We start from the raw sequence: 13,495 nt of genomic DNA on the forward strand, positions 1-13,495 counted from the left end.
CCTCTAAAACGATGTTTTAACACATCGGGTGCCAAACACGGTCTGAACCGCGTTTGCACAGAGTAGCGCTTCGGTGCCGAACGCGGTCTGAACCGTGTTTTCAGTCTTTTTTGTTGTTTTTTTCTCGTTTTTTTTCCACACGGGAGGGGCTGGAGCAGCTCTGGAATCACCCACGGTGATTCTGAGAAGGAAGGGCCTTATAGATCACCGTGCCAAAAAACATGGCTCCCCATCCGCTTCCGTTCTATCTCCTTCTCTAAAACCCCTATAACTCCGAAACTTTTTACGCTGGGGAAAACTACTTATTTTGTATGCGCGATCGCTGCGCCATTGTGGCCCGCGTGGAAGATGTTATCGTTCCAGGCGTTAGCCAGGACCATCGTGCAAAATGCACGCATGCGTTGTTTCACATGGATTGCTCGTCGTGGTGTCTACAGCTTAAACAGCGCCGCGCAGCTCAACGGTGAGATTTATGGCACCGAACGTAATCTGTTATCAGTGGGGCAGGTGCTCAAGTAAAAAAAAAAGGGCACCTTGCGCGGCGCGCGGAACCGCCGGCTGCCCTAGTAGTGTGAGATTTATAGAAGAAAATTGCAAAGCACATTTTGGGGAATTGTTAATATATTAGAAGCTTTTAATCCAGAATTGATCGATGTCACCATGGGCTACATACTGTAAACAAAAAAGAAAAATATATATATATTTTTTTTCTTTTTTTTTTCTTCAAAAGGGCACTTCTGGTCAAGAGGGCAAAGGGCAGGTGCTCTAGCACCACCTAGAGTCTATCTGTGCACGTCCCTGTCTGTTATTATACAATTATGGCACCGAATGTGTTAACAGACAACGCACGTTTACTCAAATGCTTTTATTGCATGTTTCAGGTTTTAATTTTAAATGATACATACCCAGATAGCAAAATATGGGTGAATCAACGTTGAAAAATAGTCGGCCATAACGGTTGACTCAACGTTCAATCTCAACGTTGAAACTGTACTGAAATCACAACGCCATTATTATTTGATTCAACGTTGGGTTTCAACCACTAACTAACACTATATCAACGTTGATTCAACCATCATCTAAATGGTATTCTGCATGCTGATTTTAGTTGATTTTATGTTGAATCAACGTTATGACTCAATATTGATTCAACCATCATCTAAATGGTAATCTGCATGCACATTTTAGTTGATTTAATGTTGAATCAACATTAGGAATCAACATTGATTCAACCATCATCTAAATGGTAATCTGCATGCACATTTTAGTTGATTTTATGTTGAATCAACATCAGGAATCGAACACTGATTTAATTTATTAATTGGATTATACTGAATCATATTAGGAATCAATATTGATCCTGATCATCCAACAACCTAATGGTAATCTGCATGTACATTTTAAATTATGTATGCTGATATGTAAGGCTACATCTTGTTCAAAATTACCTTACATTTCCCAAAATGTGAAAATATAAAAATAAAGACAGACAATATGATTTGAATCTTCACATTTATTGAACCAAGGCATTTAGACCTGCGTTGAACTGCTTTAACCATTGTTTTTATGCTTTAACAGATGACATATAGAACATATACAAGATTGTAGATCTGCTATTTATGAAAGAAATCGTGAAAATGTCTGCAAGCATTTGGATATTTTGACCCGATTCTGTGAATGTCTTCTAAATGATAGATCTGCTATTTTTGAAAAATCGTAAACATTTGTTCAAATCTTTGAATATATATTTTTCAAAGGAAACTTTTGTAACTGAAATCTGTTTCTGGGGGTCCCTGGAAAGATATTTTTCTAGGTGGGGGTCTGCGTCCAAATACATGTGATTTTGGGGGTCCTTGACATGGAAAAATTTGAGAACCACAGATTTGGAAGAAGTATTTAGAAGACAGAATCGGGGACAAAATATTCATTTTCACGATTTTTTTTTAGTTGTTTTTTATAAAAAGAAAAGAAAAAAAGGTCCAAGTTCAAACGCAAAACGCTGTCCCGGTCTAGATGGGTTAAAGAAAAGAAAAAATGGTTGAAGTTCAAACGCAAAACGCTGTCCCGGTTGTAATGGGTTAATCCCTTCAGGGAGGGAGGGAACCTGCAGAGGTGCCACCTGCATCCAGATCCGGTCCCTGCTGCTCCAGAGCATTCCTCGGGATGCCTCCCTGACGGCCAGGCGCAAACTGCAGCCAAGACTTGACCGTCTTTTCATAGTTCAACTGGGTTAATTTTCGGTCCGATCGTTGAGCAGCAGCTGAAAGATAAGATAACAAGAAAGCACATGGGATTTAAACACTCAATTTTGTATACATATAAAACACAAAGACACTTAATCTGCAGCAGCCAGTGCGGGTTGGCTAAAAGACTGGACTGGAATTTGAAATGAGCATCTAAAGCATTGCATACACTTTCACCAGCACCTGACTCCAACCTAAACTTTTTTTAAATATTAATTTAGGAAATTGTGCTCAACTAGTCAACAGGAGATTCTGGTTAAATCAGTCTAAATGCACACATCCGAGTTGAAATCTGAGTTGAAATCTGATTTGAAACCACCTCCAGAGGTGGTTCGAAATCAGATTTAACTCGCACATACAGCACAATAGGCAGGTCGCACTCTGGAGCCCTGTGCCTGCCACAGTCTGTGTAGACAGAGTTTACAGCTGATCAACTGGTTATGAGGGGAGGGGAGGGGCCCTTGGCAGCCTCCTTGCTCTCTGCAAATTTTACTTGGAGGCTATTTATTCCGAATGTATCATATTTTTAAGTTTAATTGTTATAGCACGCCCGTCCCCCGAAATAAAAGCCCTAAAAACACAACACAGTAAGACAGACATGTGTATACATTGTCACAAGATACCCCAAGATATATATCTATACAAGCATGCAAACAGCCCGAGGTGAAAAAGGTGACAACATGTTGTTTTCTTTCGGGTCAGGTGTCACACAATTGCCCTATTTGAGTTCAAAAAGGTGACTGTAGCTGAAAAGTGACACTTTTGCATGTCTGTATACAGGTGGACTATAGGTGGTCTATGGGTGGTATACAGGTGGTATACAGGTGGACTATAGGTGGTCTCTAGGTGGTATACAGGTGGTCTATAGGTGGTCTATGGGTGGTATACGGGTGGCATACAGGTGGACTATAGGTGGTCTCTAGGTGGTCTCTAGGTGGTATACAGGTGGTCTATAGGTGGTCTACAGGTGGTCTCTAGGTGGTCTCTAGGTGGTCTCTAGGTGGTATACGGGTGGTCTATAGGTGGTATACAGGTGGTCTACAGGTGGTATACAGGTGGACTATAGGTGGTCTATAGGTGGTCTATGGGTGGTCTATGGGTGGTGTATGGGTGGTATACAGGTGGTATACAGGTGGTCTCTAGGTGGTCTCTAGGTGGTCTCTGGGTGGTCTATGGGTGGTATACGGGTGGTCTATGGGTGGTCTATGGGTGGTCTCTAGGTGGTCTATGGGTGGTATATGGGTGGTATATGGGTGGTCTATGGGTGGTCTCTAGGTGGTCTATGGGTGGTATACGGGTGGTCTACGGGTGGTCTATGGGTGGTCTCTAGGTGGTCTATGGGTGGTCTCTAGGTGGTATACAGGTGGTATACGGGTGGTATACAGGTGGACTCTAGGTGGTCTCTAGGTGGACTCTAGGTGGTATACAGGTGGTCTCTAGGTGGTATACGGGTGGACTATAGGTGGTCTCTAGGTGGTATACGGGTGGACTATAGGTGGTCTCTAGGTGGTCTCGAGGTGGTCTATGGGTGGTATACGGGTGGTCTATAGGTGGTATACAGGTGGACTATAGGCGGTATACGGGTGGTCTATAGTTGGTATACAGGTGGTCTATAGGTGGTATACAGGTGGTCTCTAGGTGGTATACAGGTGGTCTCTAGGTGGTATACAGGTGGTATACAGGTGGTCTATAGGTGGTATACAGGTGGTCTCTAGGTGGTCTATGGGTGTTCTCTAGGTGGTATACGGGTGGTATACAGGTGGTCTATAGGTGGACTCTAGGTGGTCTCTAGGTGGACTCTAGGTGGTCTCTAGGTGGTCTACAGGTGGTATACGGGTGGTATACGGGTGGTCTATGGGTGGTCTATGGGTGGTCTATGGGTGGTCTCTAGGTGGTATACAGGTGGTATACGGGTGGTATACAGGTGGTCTATAGGTGGACTCTAGGTGGTCTCTAGGTGGTCTCTAGGTGGACTCTAGGTGGTCTCTAGGTGGTCTACAGGTGGTCTCTAGGTGGTCTATGGGTGGTATACAGGTGGTCTATAGGTGGTATACAGGTGGTCTATAGGTGGTCTATGGGTGGTATACAGGTGGACTATAGGTGGTCTCTAGGTGGTATACAGGTGGTCTCTAGGTGGTATACGGGTGGACTATAGGTGGTCTCTAGGTGGTATAAGGGTGGACTATAGGTGGTCTCTAGGTGGTCTATGGGTGGTATACGGGTGGTCTATAGGTGGTATACGGGTGGACTATAGGTGGTCTCTAGGTGGTATACAGGTGGACTATAGGTGGTCTCTAGGTGGTCTATGGGTGGTATACGGGTGGTCTATAGGTGGTATACAGGTGGACTATAGGTGGTATACGGGTGGTCTATAGGTGGTATACAGGTGGTCTATAGGTGGTATACAGGTGGTCTATAGGTGGTATACAGGTGGTCTATAGGTGGTATACAGGTGGTATACAGGTGGTATACAGGTGGTCTCTAGGTGGTATACAGGTGGTCTATAGGTGGTATACAGGTGGTCTCTAGGTGGTCTATGGGTGGTATACGGGTGGTCTATGGGTGGTATACAGGTGGTATACGGGTGGTATACAGGTGGTCTATAGGTGGACTCTAGGTGGTCTCTAGGTGGACTCTAGGTGGTCTCTAGGTGGTCTACAGGTGGTCTACGGGTGGTATACAGGTGGTCTCTAGGTGGTCTCTAGGTGGTCTCTAGGTGGTCTCTAGGTGGTCTATGGGTGGTATACAGGTGGTCTATAGGTGGTATACAGGTGGTATACAGGTGGTCTATGGGTGGTATACAGGTGGTATACAGGTGGACTATAGGTGGTCGCTAGGTGGTATACAGGTGGTCTCTAGGTGGTATACGGGTGGACTATAGGTGGTCTCTAGGTGGTATACGGGTGGACTATAGGTGGTCTCTAGGTGGTCTATGGGTGGTATACGGGTGGTCTATAGGTGGTACACAGGTGGACTATAGGTGGTATACGGGTGGTATACAGGTGGTATACAGGTGGTCTATAGGTGGTCTATGGGTGGTATACGGGTGGTATACAGGTGGACTATAGGTGGTCTCTAGGTGGTATACAGGTGGTCTCTAGGTGGTATACGGGTGGACTATAGGTGGTCTCTAGGTGGTATACAGGTGGTCTCTAGGTGGTATACGGGTGGACTATAGGTGGTCTCTAGGTGGTATACGGGTGGACTATAGGTGGTCTCTAGGTGGTATACAGGTGGTCTCTAGGTGGTATACGGGTGGACTATAGGTGGTCTCTAGGTGGTATACGGGTGGACTATAGGTGGTCTCTAGGTGGTCTATGGGTGGTATACGGGTGGTATACAGGTGGTCTATAGGTGGTATACAGGTGGACTATAGGTGGTATACAGGTGGTATACAGGTGGTATACAGGTGGTCTATAGGTGGTCTATGGGTGGTATACGGGTGGTATACAGGTGGTATACAGGTGGACTATAGGTGGTCTCTAGGTGGTATACAGGTGGTCTATGGGTGGTATACAGGTGGTCTATAGGTGGTATACAGGTGGTATACAGGTGGACTATAGGTGGTCTCTAGGTGGTATACAGGTGGTATACAGGTGGTCTACAGGTGGTCTCTAGGTGGTCTCTAGGTGGTATACGGGTGGTCTATAGGTGGTATACAGGTGGTATACGGGTGGTATACAGGTGGTGGTATACAGGTGGTCTAGAGGTGGTATACAGGTGGACTATAGGTGGTCTATAGGTGGTCTATGGGTGGTCTACGGGTGGTATACAGGTGGTCTACGGGTGGTATACGGGTGGTATACGGGTGGTATACAGGTGGTATACAGGTGGTCTATAGGTGGTCTATGGGTGGTATACAGGTGGTCTACAGGTGGTATACAGGTGGTCTCTAGGTGGTCTCTAGGTGGTATACGGGTGGTCTATGGGTGGTATACAGGTGGTCTCTAGGTGGTCTATGGGTGGTCTCTAGGTGGTATACAGGTGGTATACGGGTGGTATACAGGTGGTCTAGAGGTGGACTCTAGGTGGACTCAGCATTTATAGGATGCCAGGTCAACAATGACCTGGTATCTGTCCTTTGCATAATCCTGCAAGGTCATCAAGGCTAGGAGGGCAAGTGCTACGGGCTGAGGTGGAGTCTGAAGAGGTGAGTCTATGGGTGGTATACAGGTGGTATACAGGTGGTCTCTAGGTGGTCTCTAGGTGGTCTCTAGGTGGTATACGGGTGGACTATAGGTGGTCTCTAGGTGGTCTATGGGTGGTATACGGGTGGTCTATAGGTGGTATACAGGTGGTATACGGGTGGTATACAGGTAGTCTCTAGGTGGTATACGGGTGGACTATAGGTGGTCTCTAGGTGGTCTATGGGTGGTATACGGGTGGTCTATAGGTGGTATACAGGTGGACTATAGGTGGTATACAGGTGGTATACAGGTGGTCTATAGGTGGTCTATGGGTGGTATACAGGTGGTATACACAGGCATGCAAACAGCCCGAGGTGAAAAAGGTGACAACATGTTGTTTTCTTTCGGGTCAGGTGTCACACAATTGCCCTATTTGAGTTCAAAAAGGTGACTGTAGCTGAAAAGTGACACTTTTGCATGTCTGTCTATAAGTGGTTACCAACTCCACTGACTGGCCATCTATAACACTACTCTGAGGAACTAGTGGTGTGACAAATACTTACTGAACAGTGCCTCTTCGCCTCATCCAGTTTGTTCTTCCCCTCTGGGATGACACCATGCTTTCCGTATACGACGGCATTGCGGCACTCCTCATGGGTGAAGAACACCTCGAACAAGGCGTGGAATAGCCTCTTGCAGTCCTTCCTGGCACGCTGGTGTATGGCTGCCAGCTGCACAGATGAAATCATCTGTCCACAGCCTGTGAATAGAGAGCGAGCAATTAACAAACTGCATTTTAAGACATCAGCTACATTGACCCCTTTCTGCGCTCAGTGCACCATGAAAACAGACAACTGTGACCTTCTGAAAACTTCACTATCTAGTTGCAGCTCACAACACGGATCACTCGCTACCAAGAACGTCAGGTTCAGTGTGAAATGTATGGCAAACGTATACATCCATACCTGGATATAGCTTCTGCTGCCCGAGACTGGACACTCCAGACTCTAGGTCACCGACCAGGGTGATAAAGCCCTTCAGTGCGTCTAGTTTCTCAGAGCCTAGAACAAAGACAAAAAAATCTGAGTCTACTGAGTGTATTTGTAAAACAATAAGATTGAGTACTGTTCTACAAAGCTCTACAGTATATTCTGATAGCAGTCATTGATGAGTATTTGTTCAGTAGCAGGGGTCGATCTCCCCAGCTCTTCAGTAAACAGAAAACAGTTTTATTTTGGGATACCAATGTTTTCCAGTCATGTCAGAGAACTCACAAAAGAGGTACAGGATAAAGTAAAGTTTCAAGTGAGACAAAGAAATTAGCAGACAACTGAAAACTGCAACATTACAGGCAATAAAACGTACTGATACTGGAGAGCACAGTGGTTATCCTCCTCAACTGGAGCTGGAGCTTCTCCACCTCAGACCGACAAGAGTCGCAAGGCTGCCACCCTTGACCCTCTGGTATGCTCTGGTCAGATGGATTTGGTTGACCTAGAAAGATTGAAAGCACGTCAAAAACTGTAAAGAAAAGTTTTTTAAAAAAAAGCAAAACTCATCTATGAATCCTGAATTTGAAGGACAACAGTGCCAAGTCTGCTGACACTTAGCTGAGGAACCACACCTTCTACTGGAGCATCACTGGACGGAGATGGAGGTTGCAGTACACTGGGTGTTTCTTGGTTCCACTGATCCAAGTCCATATGTAGCTGCATACGGCTGTGCAGAAAAGACAAAAGGCCCTTAATTGTACTTGGTCAAAAATCATCAAAACTATAGGCTACTATACAAGCTCATAGCGCAGCACCGAGTGCTGTGCTAAGAGCTTGTAGGTCTACATGGGTTAAATCTAAAGAAAACATACCTCATCAACAGGTCGGCAGGCCTGTGTAGAAGAGGCTGGAGGGTATGGCTGTAAATCGGGGTAGAAGGTATCACAAGGTTGCAGAGACATAGAAAAGTAACCTTAGTTTGTAGTCTGTCAAAGATCTTTAAAAAATAGCTATGCCTTTATGCAATGCATTGTGGATTTTAGATAGACCAATCAAAAGTAATGTGGAATGTAATACAAGTCACAAATAAATTCAATTTATATTCAATTATAACCTTAGCAATACAAAAATCAAAATGAGTGCAATAAATCAATGGTTATTATAACCGTAACAATCAAAATTAAAGTGTCTGCATTAAATTGATGGTTATTCAAAGCTAAACAATCAAAGTGCCTGCATTAATCCAGTGGTTATTCTAATCTTAACAATCACTAACTCCATCAGTTTTTGAGAGATTGTATTTTGGGTTTTAGGGATTTATGTCCAAGTGAGAGAAGAACTCTTTGAATAAAATCAAAGGTGTTCTTCATTGATTTGGGGTACTCCAAATTCAGTGCGTAAATCAGTCCAAACAGTAGGCAGATGGCATGTGGGAGACTTTGAAGGTCATCACTGTTGTACCTTCCAAGACGATGCATGATAGTGAAGAGTCCAAGTGCAGTGAGTGAGGAGAAGCCGGGCTGTCTTCAGGAACCACGGTCAGGATCCCAATGGAGAGGTGGGACATGTCTGGAAGGTCATCGGTGTCCTAACAACCACAACCACAATTACATGTCAAATGTCGCCTTTTTATATGGTAGAAAACACAATACACACCCACTAAGGGGAAGTAAAATTCTGGAATGACTATATTCAATAGAAAGAACAGACTGTAAATACTGTACACGCATAAATAATTAACAGATCAATTAATGATTTAAGTACATCTAGACAGCTGTAAACATTCTGTCTGCTTGAAAGTAGAGTTGTTATCCCAAGATCTATTATGACCAGATAGTGTATCACGTTGTTAAACATAGCCATGTCCTGAACTAAACAGTTGTCATGTTGGCACCATTTTCAAATAGTATAGCAAACTTATTTACCAAGAGTATCAGTGAAGTGTTGATGTTGTTTGAAGAGAAACAGTCTAACATTGATGTGTTAGACTGCAGACTAGCAAGGCAAGGTGGAGGGAACAGTGGAAAGCAGCAGAACCATCTAGGCTTCACAACTACATCGAGGATCCCACAGATGTCCCTGGCCAGCACCTGCCCCGTAAGCAGTGGACAACCCTCAACCGCCTGAGGACAAGCGTGGGACGCTTCGGTGAAGCAATGCAACAGTGGGGCCTCTCGGACAGTGCCCACTGTGAACCTGGAGACCCCCTAAAGACTGTGGAACACATCATGACCAGCTGCCCGAAACACCGCCCACCACATGGCGACCTAGGCCTGATGAACCTGGATGACGAGACGCTGGACTGGCTTGTTGCAACGGAGCTGAGGATCTGATGACATACGCAAGAAGAAGAAGATTGATGTGTTAGACTTTAATTAATTAGTTATAGGAAATATTAGTAGATCCCCTCATAAAGACAAGTGAAGGTGTACAGATACCTGTGTCTATAGATAAATGACATTTGTTTTATCATTTAGTTTTTGAAAGCATAGTGGGAGAATGCCATTAAATGCAATCAGATACAAGTTTTAATTATCATGAATAGGGCAGTCTATGGAGGGATGACTTTGTATCTTAGAAACTTAACAGTGGAGGTACAGCTGATAAGGAGAAAGTGGAGCAGGATTAGTCACACATTCAGGAGAAACAAAACAGCAATAATTAAACATTAACATGGAACGCACCAGGCAAACGGAGCAGAGGAAGACCCAAAAACACCTGGAGAAGGAGCACAGATTTAACATAGGTTTAACATAGGTTACTGCATCCAAATAGCTCTAATGAGGTGAATGCCAGTGTAACACTTTTTTCTGCCCAGTGTGATGTGGTATTTCTTTACTGTTTGGTTAGGATTTATAATGGTAAATTATGTTTTTTAAATTGCGTGGTTCTGGCATGGCTTCCATGTTTAAAGCGATAGTGCTTAAAAGGGCAAGACCACTTTGGTAGAGGTTTGTGTTGTGTATTTACCTTGCCATGATGTAACTCCAAAGGAGGACAAGAAATCAAATATAATTGCTCCATTGATTAGAAATTGATCATTCAAAATATGCTCCTCATTGACTTACATTGTACGCTGAAACAGCTCTCAAAGTCACTATTTTAGCACATAAACAAACACAATCAAAGCTAATTCAGACAATATAGAACATCACCAAACCCAGTACTGTTTATTTTTTGAATAAAAATGTCAACTTCCTGCTGATTTTACTATTTGAAGATCCGGATCCACAGATCCAGTCGGGGTTTTCTTCTTAATAAAAATAGTAAAATCAACAGGTTGTGAGCTTGTAGATTGGCGATTTTTTTAAGCAACGCTGTTGTACGACAAAAGTATAAAATAGGGCTAAAGTACTTAATCAGACTTATTGATTTACTAATTATAAACATCACTTGGATACAATTATATTTTAATGTTGTGTAAATATGTTTCTACCAACGACTAGTTTCAAAATTTGCGAGTCAGGCCTGCCTTATAGCCATGGACCACGAGCGTCATGGATAAACTGCAAACTAGTGTTTGCACTTTCTCCATTTATAGCCCGTACATCCACATAAACGTTCAGATTCCAAATATAAAGTGCTGACCTCATGGCCACGAATGTTACAAGTATGTACGGACCCTCAGATGTACACGTATCTTCCGTATTGTTCAATAAAAAGCATTTTAATCCGATCGGTGGCCATTTTCTTAGGTTTTTCGCCATATGCTAACTGTGACCCTATCGGTTGGGAAGTGTATTGCACTCTACATACGTTATAACTCTATGAGGAAATGGCCATCGATCGGATGAAAATGCTTTTTATTAAACAATACGGAAAATACGGGTACTTCTGAGACACCATATATAATTGTAACATCCGTGGCCATGGGTTAAGCACTTTATATTTGAAATCTGAACGTTTATTTAGATGTAAGGACCGTAAAGTTGAAAGTGCAAACACCAGGTTGAAGTTTCGTCATGACTATCATATCATATATGACAGTCATGTTTCAGGGCTATACTCGGGCAAATACACGCCACGGTCATGAACTAACAAGTTGGACAACATTTTAATTCCATAAACTAATTCAATTTACCTGTTATAGTAGATTAGAAGCATGGAAACATCCATGTCTGTAAGGTTCGCTCCTCCTGAGCCGTTAGTTCGACTTCCTGCAGCTCCCCGGTCCGTCTGAGTGTGTGTTCAAAACGGATAAGCTCCGCCTCCGCCTAACCCCTTTGTAATGTTGACGCAATTTTGGGTCAGTGGTACTCAACCTGTGGATCGGGACCAGCCAGGGGTCCCCACATGATTTTTTTTTTCTGGGGGGGGGGGGGGGGGTCCCCAGATGACAGTGAAGGGACAATTTAAGTAACCTTTTTAATAAATGAAAAAGTAAAAATATAGCAAATAAAAAGACCATTGCTGCATCAAGAGTAATCAACAAACTATACAAAAAAAATGTTGTCAAACATTGGCCAAATTCTCAAATAATATAAGAAAGAGGCAAACAGCCGATCTGCAAGTTGTGAGCTTGTAGATCGGCTGAAGTTGAAGGATAAAATTAATAATGATAATAATAACTGATATTAATGATGATGTTCACATCATGTAAAAACATTTAACATTTTTGTGCCTTTTGTTTTTTAACCTGTTGTTTTTTAACCTGATTTCCAAAAATGTAAAGTGTGCTATAAATAAAATGTATTATTATTTTTTTTTTATTATTATTATTAATATTATTATTACTATTATTATGTATACTTTACATTACTGAGAATGTCTGCAGGTGGCACATCTCTGTGCAGTGTCTGAGCTCTGCCGTGTAAAGGGTGAAGAGAAGGGAGGCCAGCACAGTCCCCTGGGGGACTCTTGTGCTGCAGGTCACAGTGTCAGATGTAAAGTCCCTCAACCTGACGTATTGTGGTCTGTCAGTGAGGTAGTCCATGATCCAGGACACAAGGTGTGGGCCAACATGCATGCTGTTCAGTTTGTCTTTCAGAAGGGGAAGGAGGGGGGGGGGGGGCTGTATGGTGTTAAAGGCGCTTCGAAAATCAAAAAATAATATCCTCACAGCACCACTTTCCTTGTCCAGGTATGTAGTCGAAGCTATTGAGGTCTGAATTAAAATCCCTGTATAAGGTCGCAGGCACCCCAACTTTAAGCTGGTTCCCTAGGCCTAGTAGGCCTAGAGCCTAGGGAAGTTGAATCGCATTCTTATGCTTTCCTCTGGGAAACACGTCCATGTAAGACACTACAAGACCATTCAACCCTAAGACCACTCAAAATGGTCTTAGGGTTTTAGATTCTTAGGACCATAGTGAAAGTGGAGATCTTCGCCATAAAAGTGTCAAAGAAATTAGACACATATCCACGTGTTCGCATGGACAAGCTCTACAACATATCAAAAGATGGGCCCGTAATACATTATCAAGTTAAAGCACGTTGAAGTGAAGCGGTAACACTAGGCCAGGGGTTCTCAAACTTTTTCATACCACGACCCCATATAATAAGGGAAATCTTTTGGCGACCCCAGCAAACCGCCCCCAAAATATCTCGCTAGAACCACATCATTTCTTTATCCGACATAGCGGTGCAGCTGTTGGTAGTAGGCTACTGGTGGTCTCTGGTTGTCTGTAATTGTTGTCTGACGGTAACGTTACGACGCAGTCTAAGTTAAACTCCGTGCGAGGGCTACAGATGAAACCACATGGATCCGCGGTTCTTGTATTTTGTACCCTCTCGCTTACGGACTAAGTAAATCGTTTTGAAGAGCTCAGCTAAATCATCTGTGTCCTCCTGTGTTGTTGCTACGCTGTGTGCATTGTGTGCAGTGTCAGTGTCGTGTCGGGGTGTGTGTGTGTGGTGTCGGGGTGTGTGAGAGAGAGAGAGAGAGAGAGGTTTCACGTTGGTCGTGGACGCAGCCCCCCCAAATTATACATGCATGATGTGTATTGAAGCACAGCCTATCGGCCTCAGTTGATGCGCGAGACAGGACAAATACACAAACGACTGCCTGGTGTAAAATCCGAGTGAAGGACATCGTCTTTTTTTCCTTCCACTTTGGGTTGCGACCCATAGTTTGAGAATCGCTGCACTAGGCAATTAAGAGCCTAGGTTGTAAACCGTAGGTCTGTGTGGAAGGAAA

At 43.6% G+C, this 13,495-nt stretch overlaps 1 protein-coding gene across 1 annotated transcript in view; it reads right to left on the reverse strand.

Moving 5' to 3' along the window:
- Positions 1-9,665, reverse strand: part of LOC308075703 (uncharacterized protein) — a gene marked incomplete at its 3' end in the record, with an annotated part of 260,820 nt that extends 251,155 nt beyond the window's left edge. Inside the window, exons 1-7 of the mRNA XM_080415650.1 lie at positions 9,288-9,665; positions 8,824-8,950; positions 8,235-8,282; positions 7,995-8,089; positions 7,736-7,864; positions 7,336-7,431; positions 6,930-7,130 (exon numbers count right to left, since the gene is read on the reverse strand). Coding sequence (XP_080271776.1) covers positions 6,930-7,130; positions 7,336-7,431; positions 7,736-7,864; positions 7,995-8,089; positions 8,235-8,282; positions 8,824-8,840 — 586 coding nt within the window. The 5' untranslated portion in view covers positions 8,841-8,950; positions 9,288-9,665. The remainder of the gene's footprint in view (positions 1-6,929; positions 7,131-7,335; positions 7,432-7,735; positions 7,865-7,994; positions 8,090-8,234; positions 8,283-8,823; positions 8,951-9,287) is intronic.
- Positions 9,666-13,495: the final 3,830 nt, after the last annotated feature.

The sequence above is a fragment of the Gymnoscopelus braueri genome, assembly GCF_963280865.1.
Source record: "Gymnoscopelus braueri genome assembly, chromosome: 20".
In the NCBI taxonomy this organism is placed as follows: Eukaryota; Metazoa; Chordata; class Actinopteri; order Myctophiformes; family Myctophidae; genus Gymnoscopelus; species Gymnoscopelus braueri.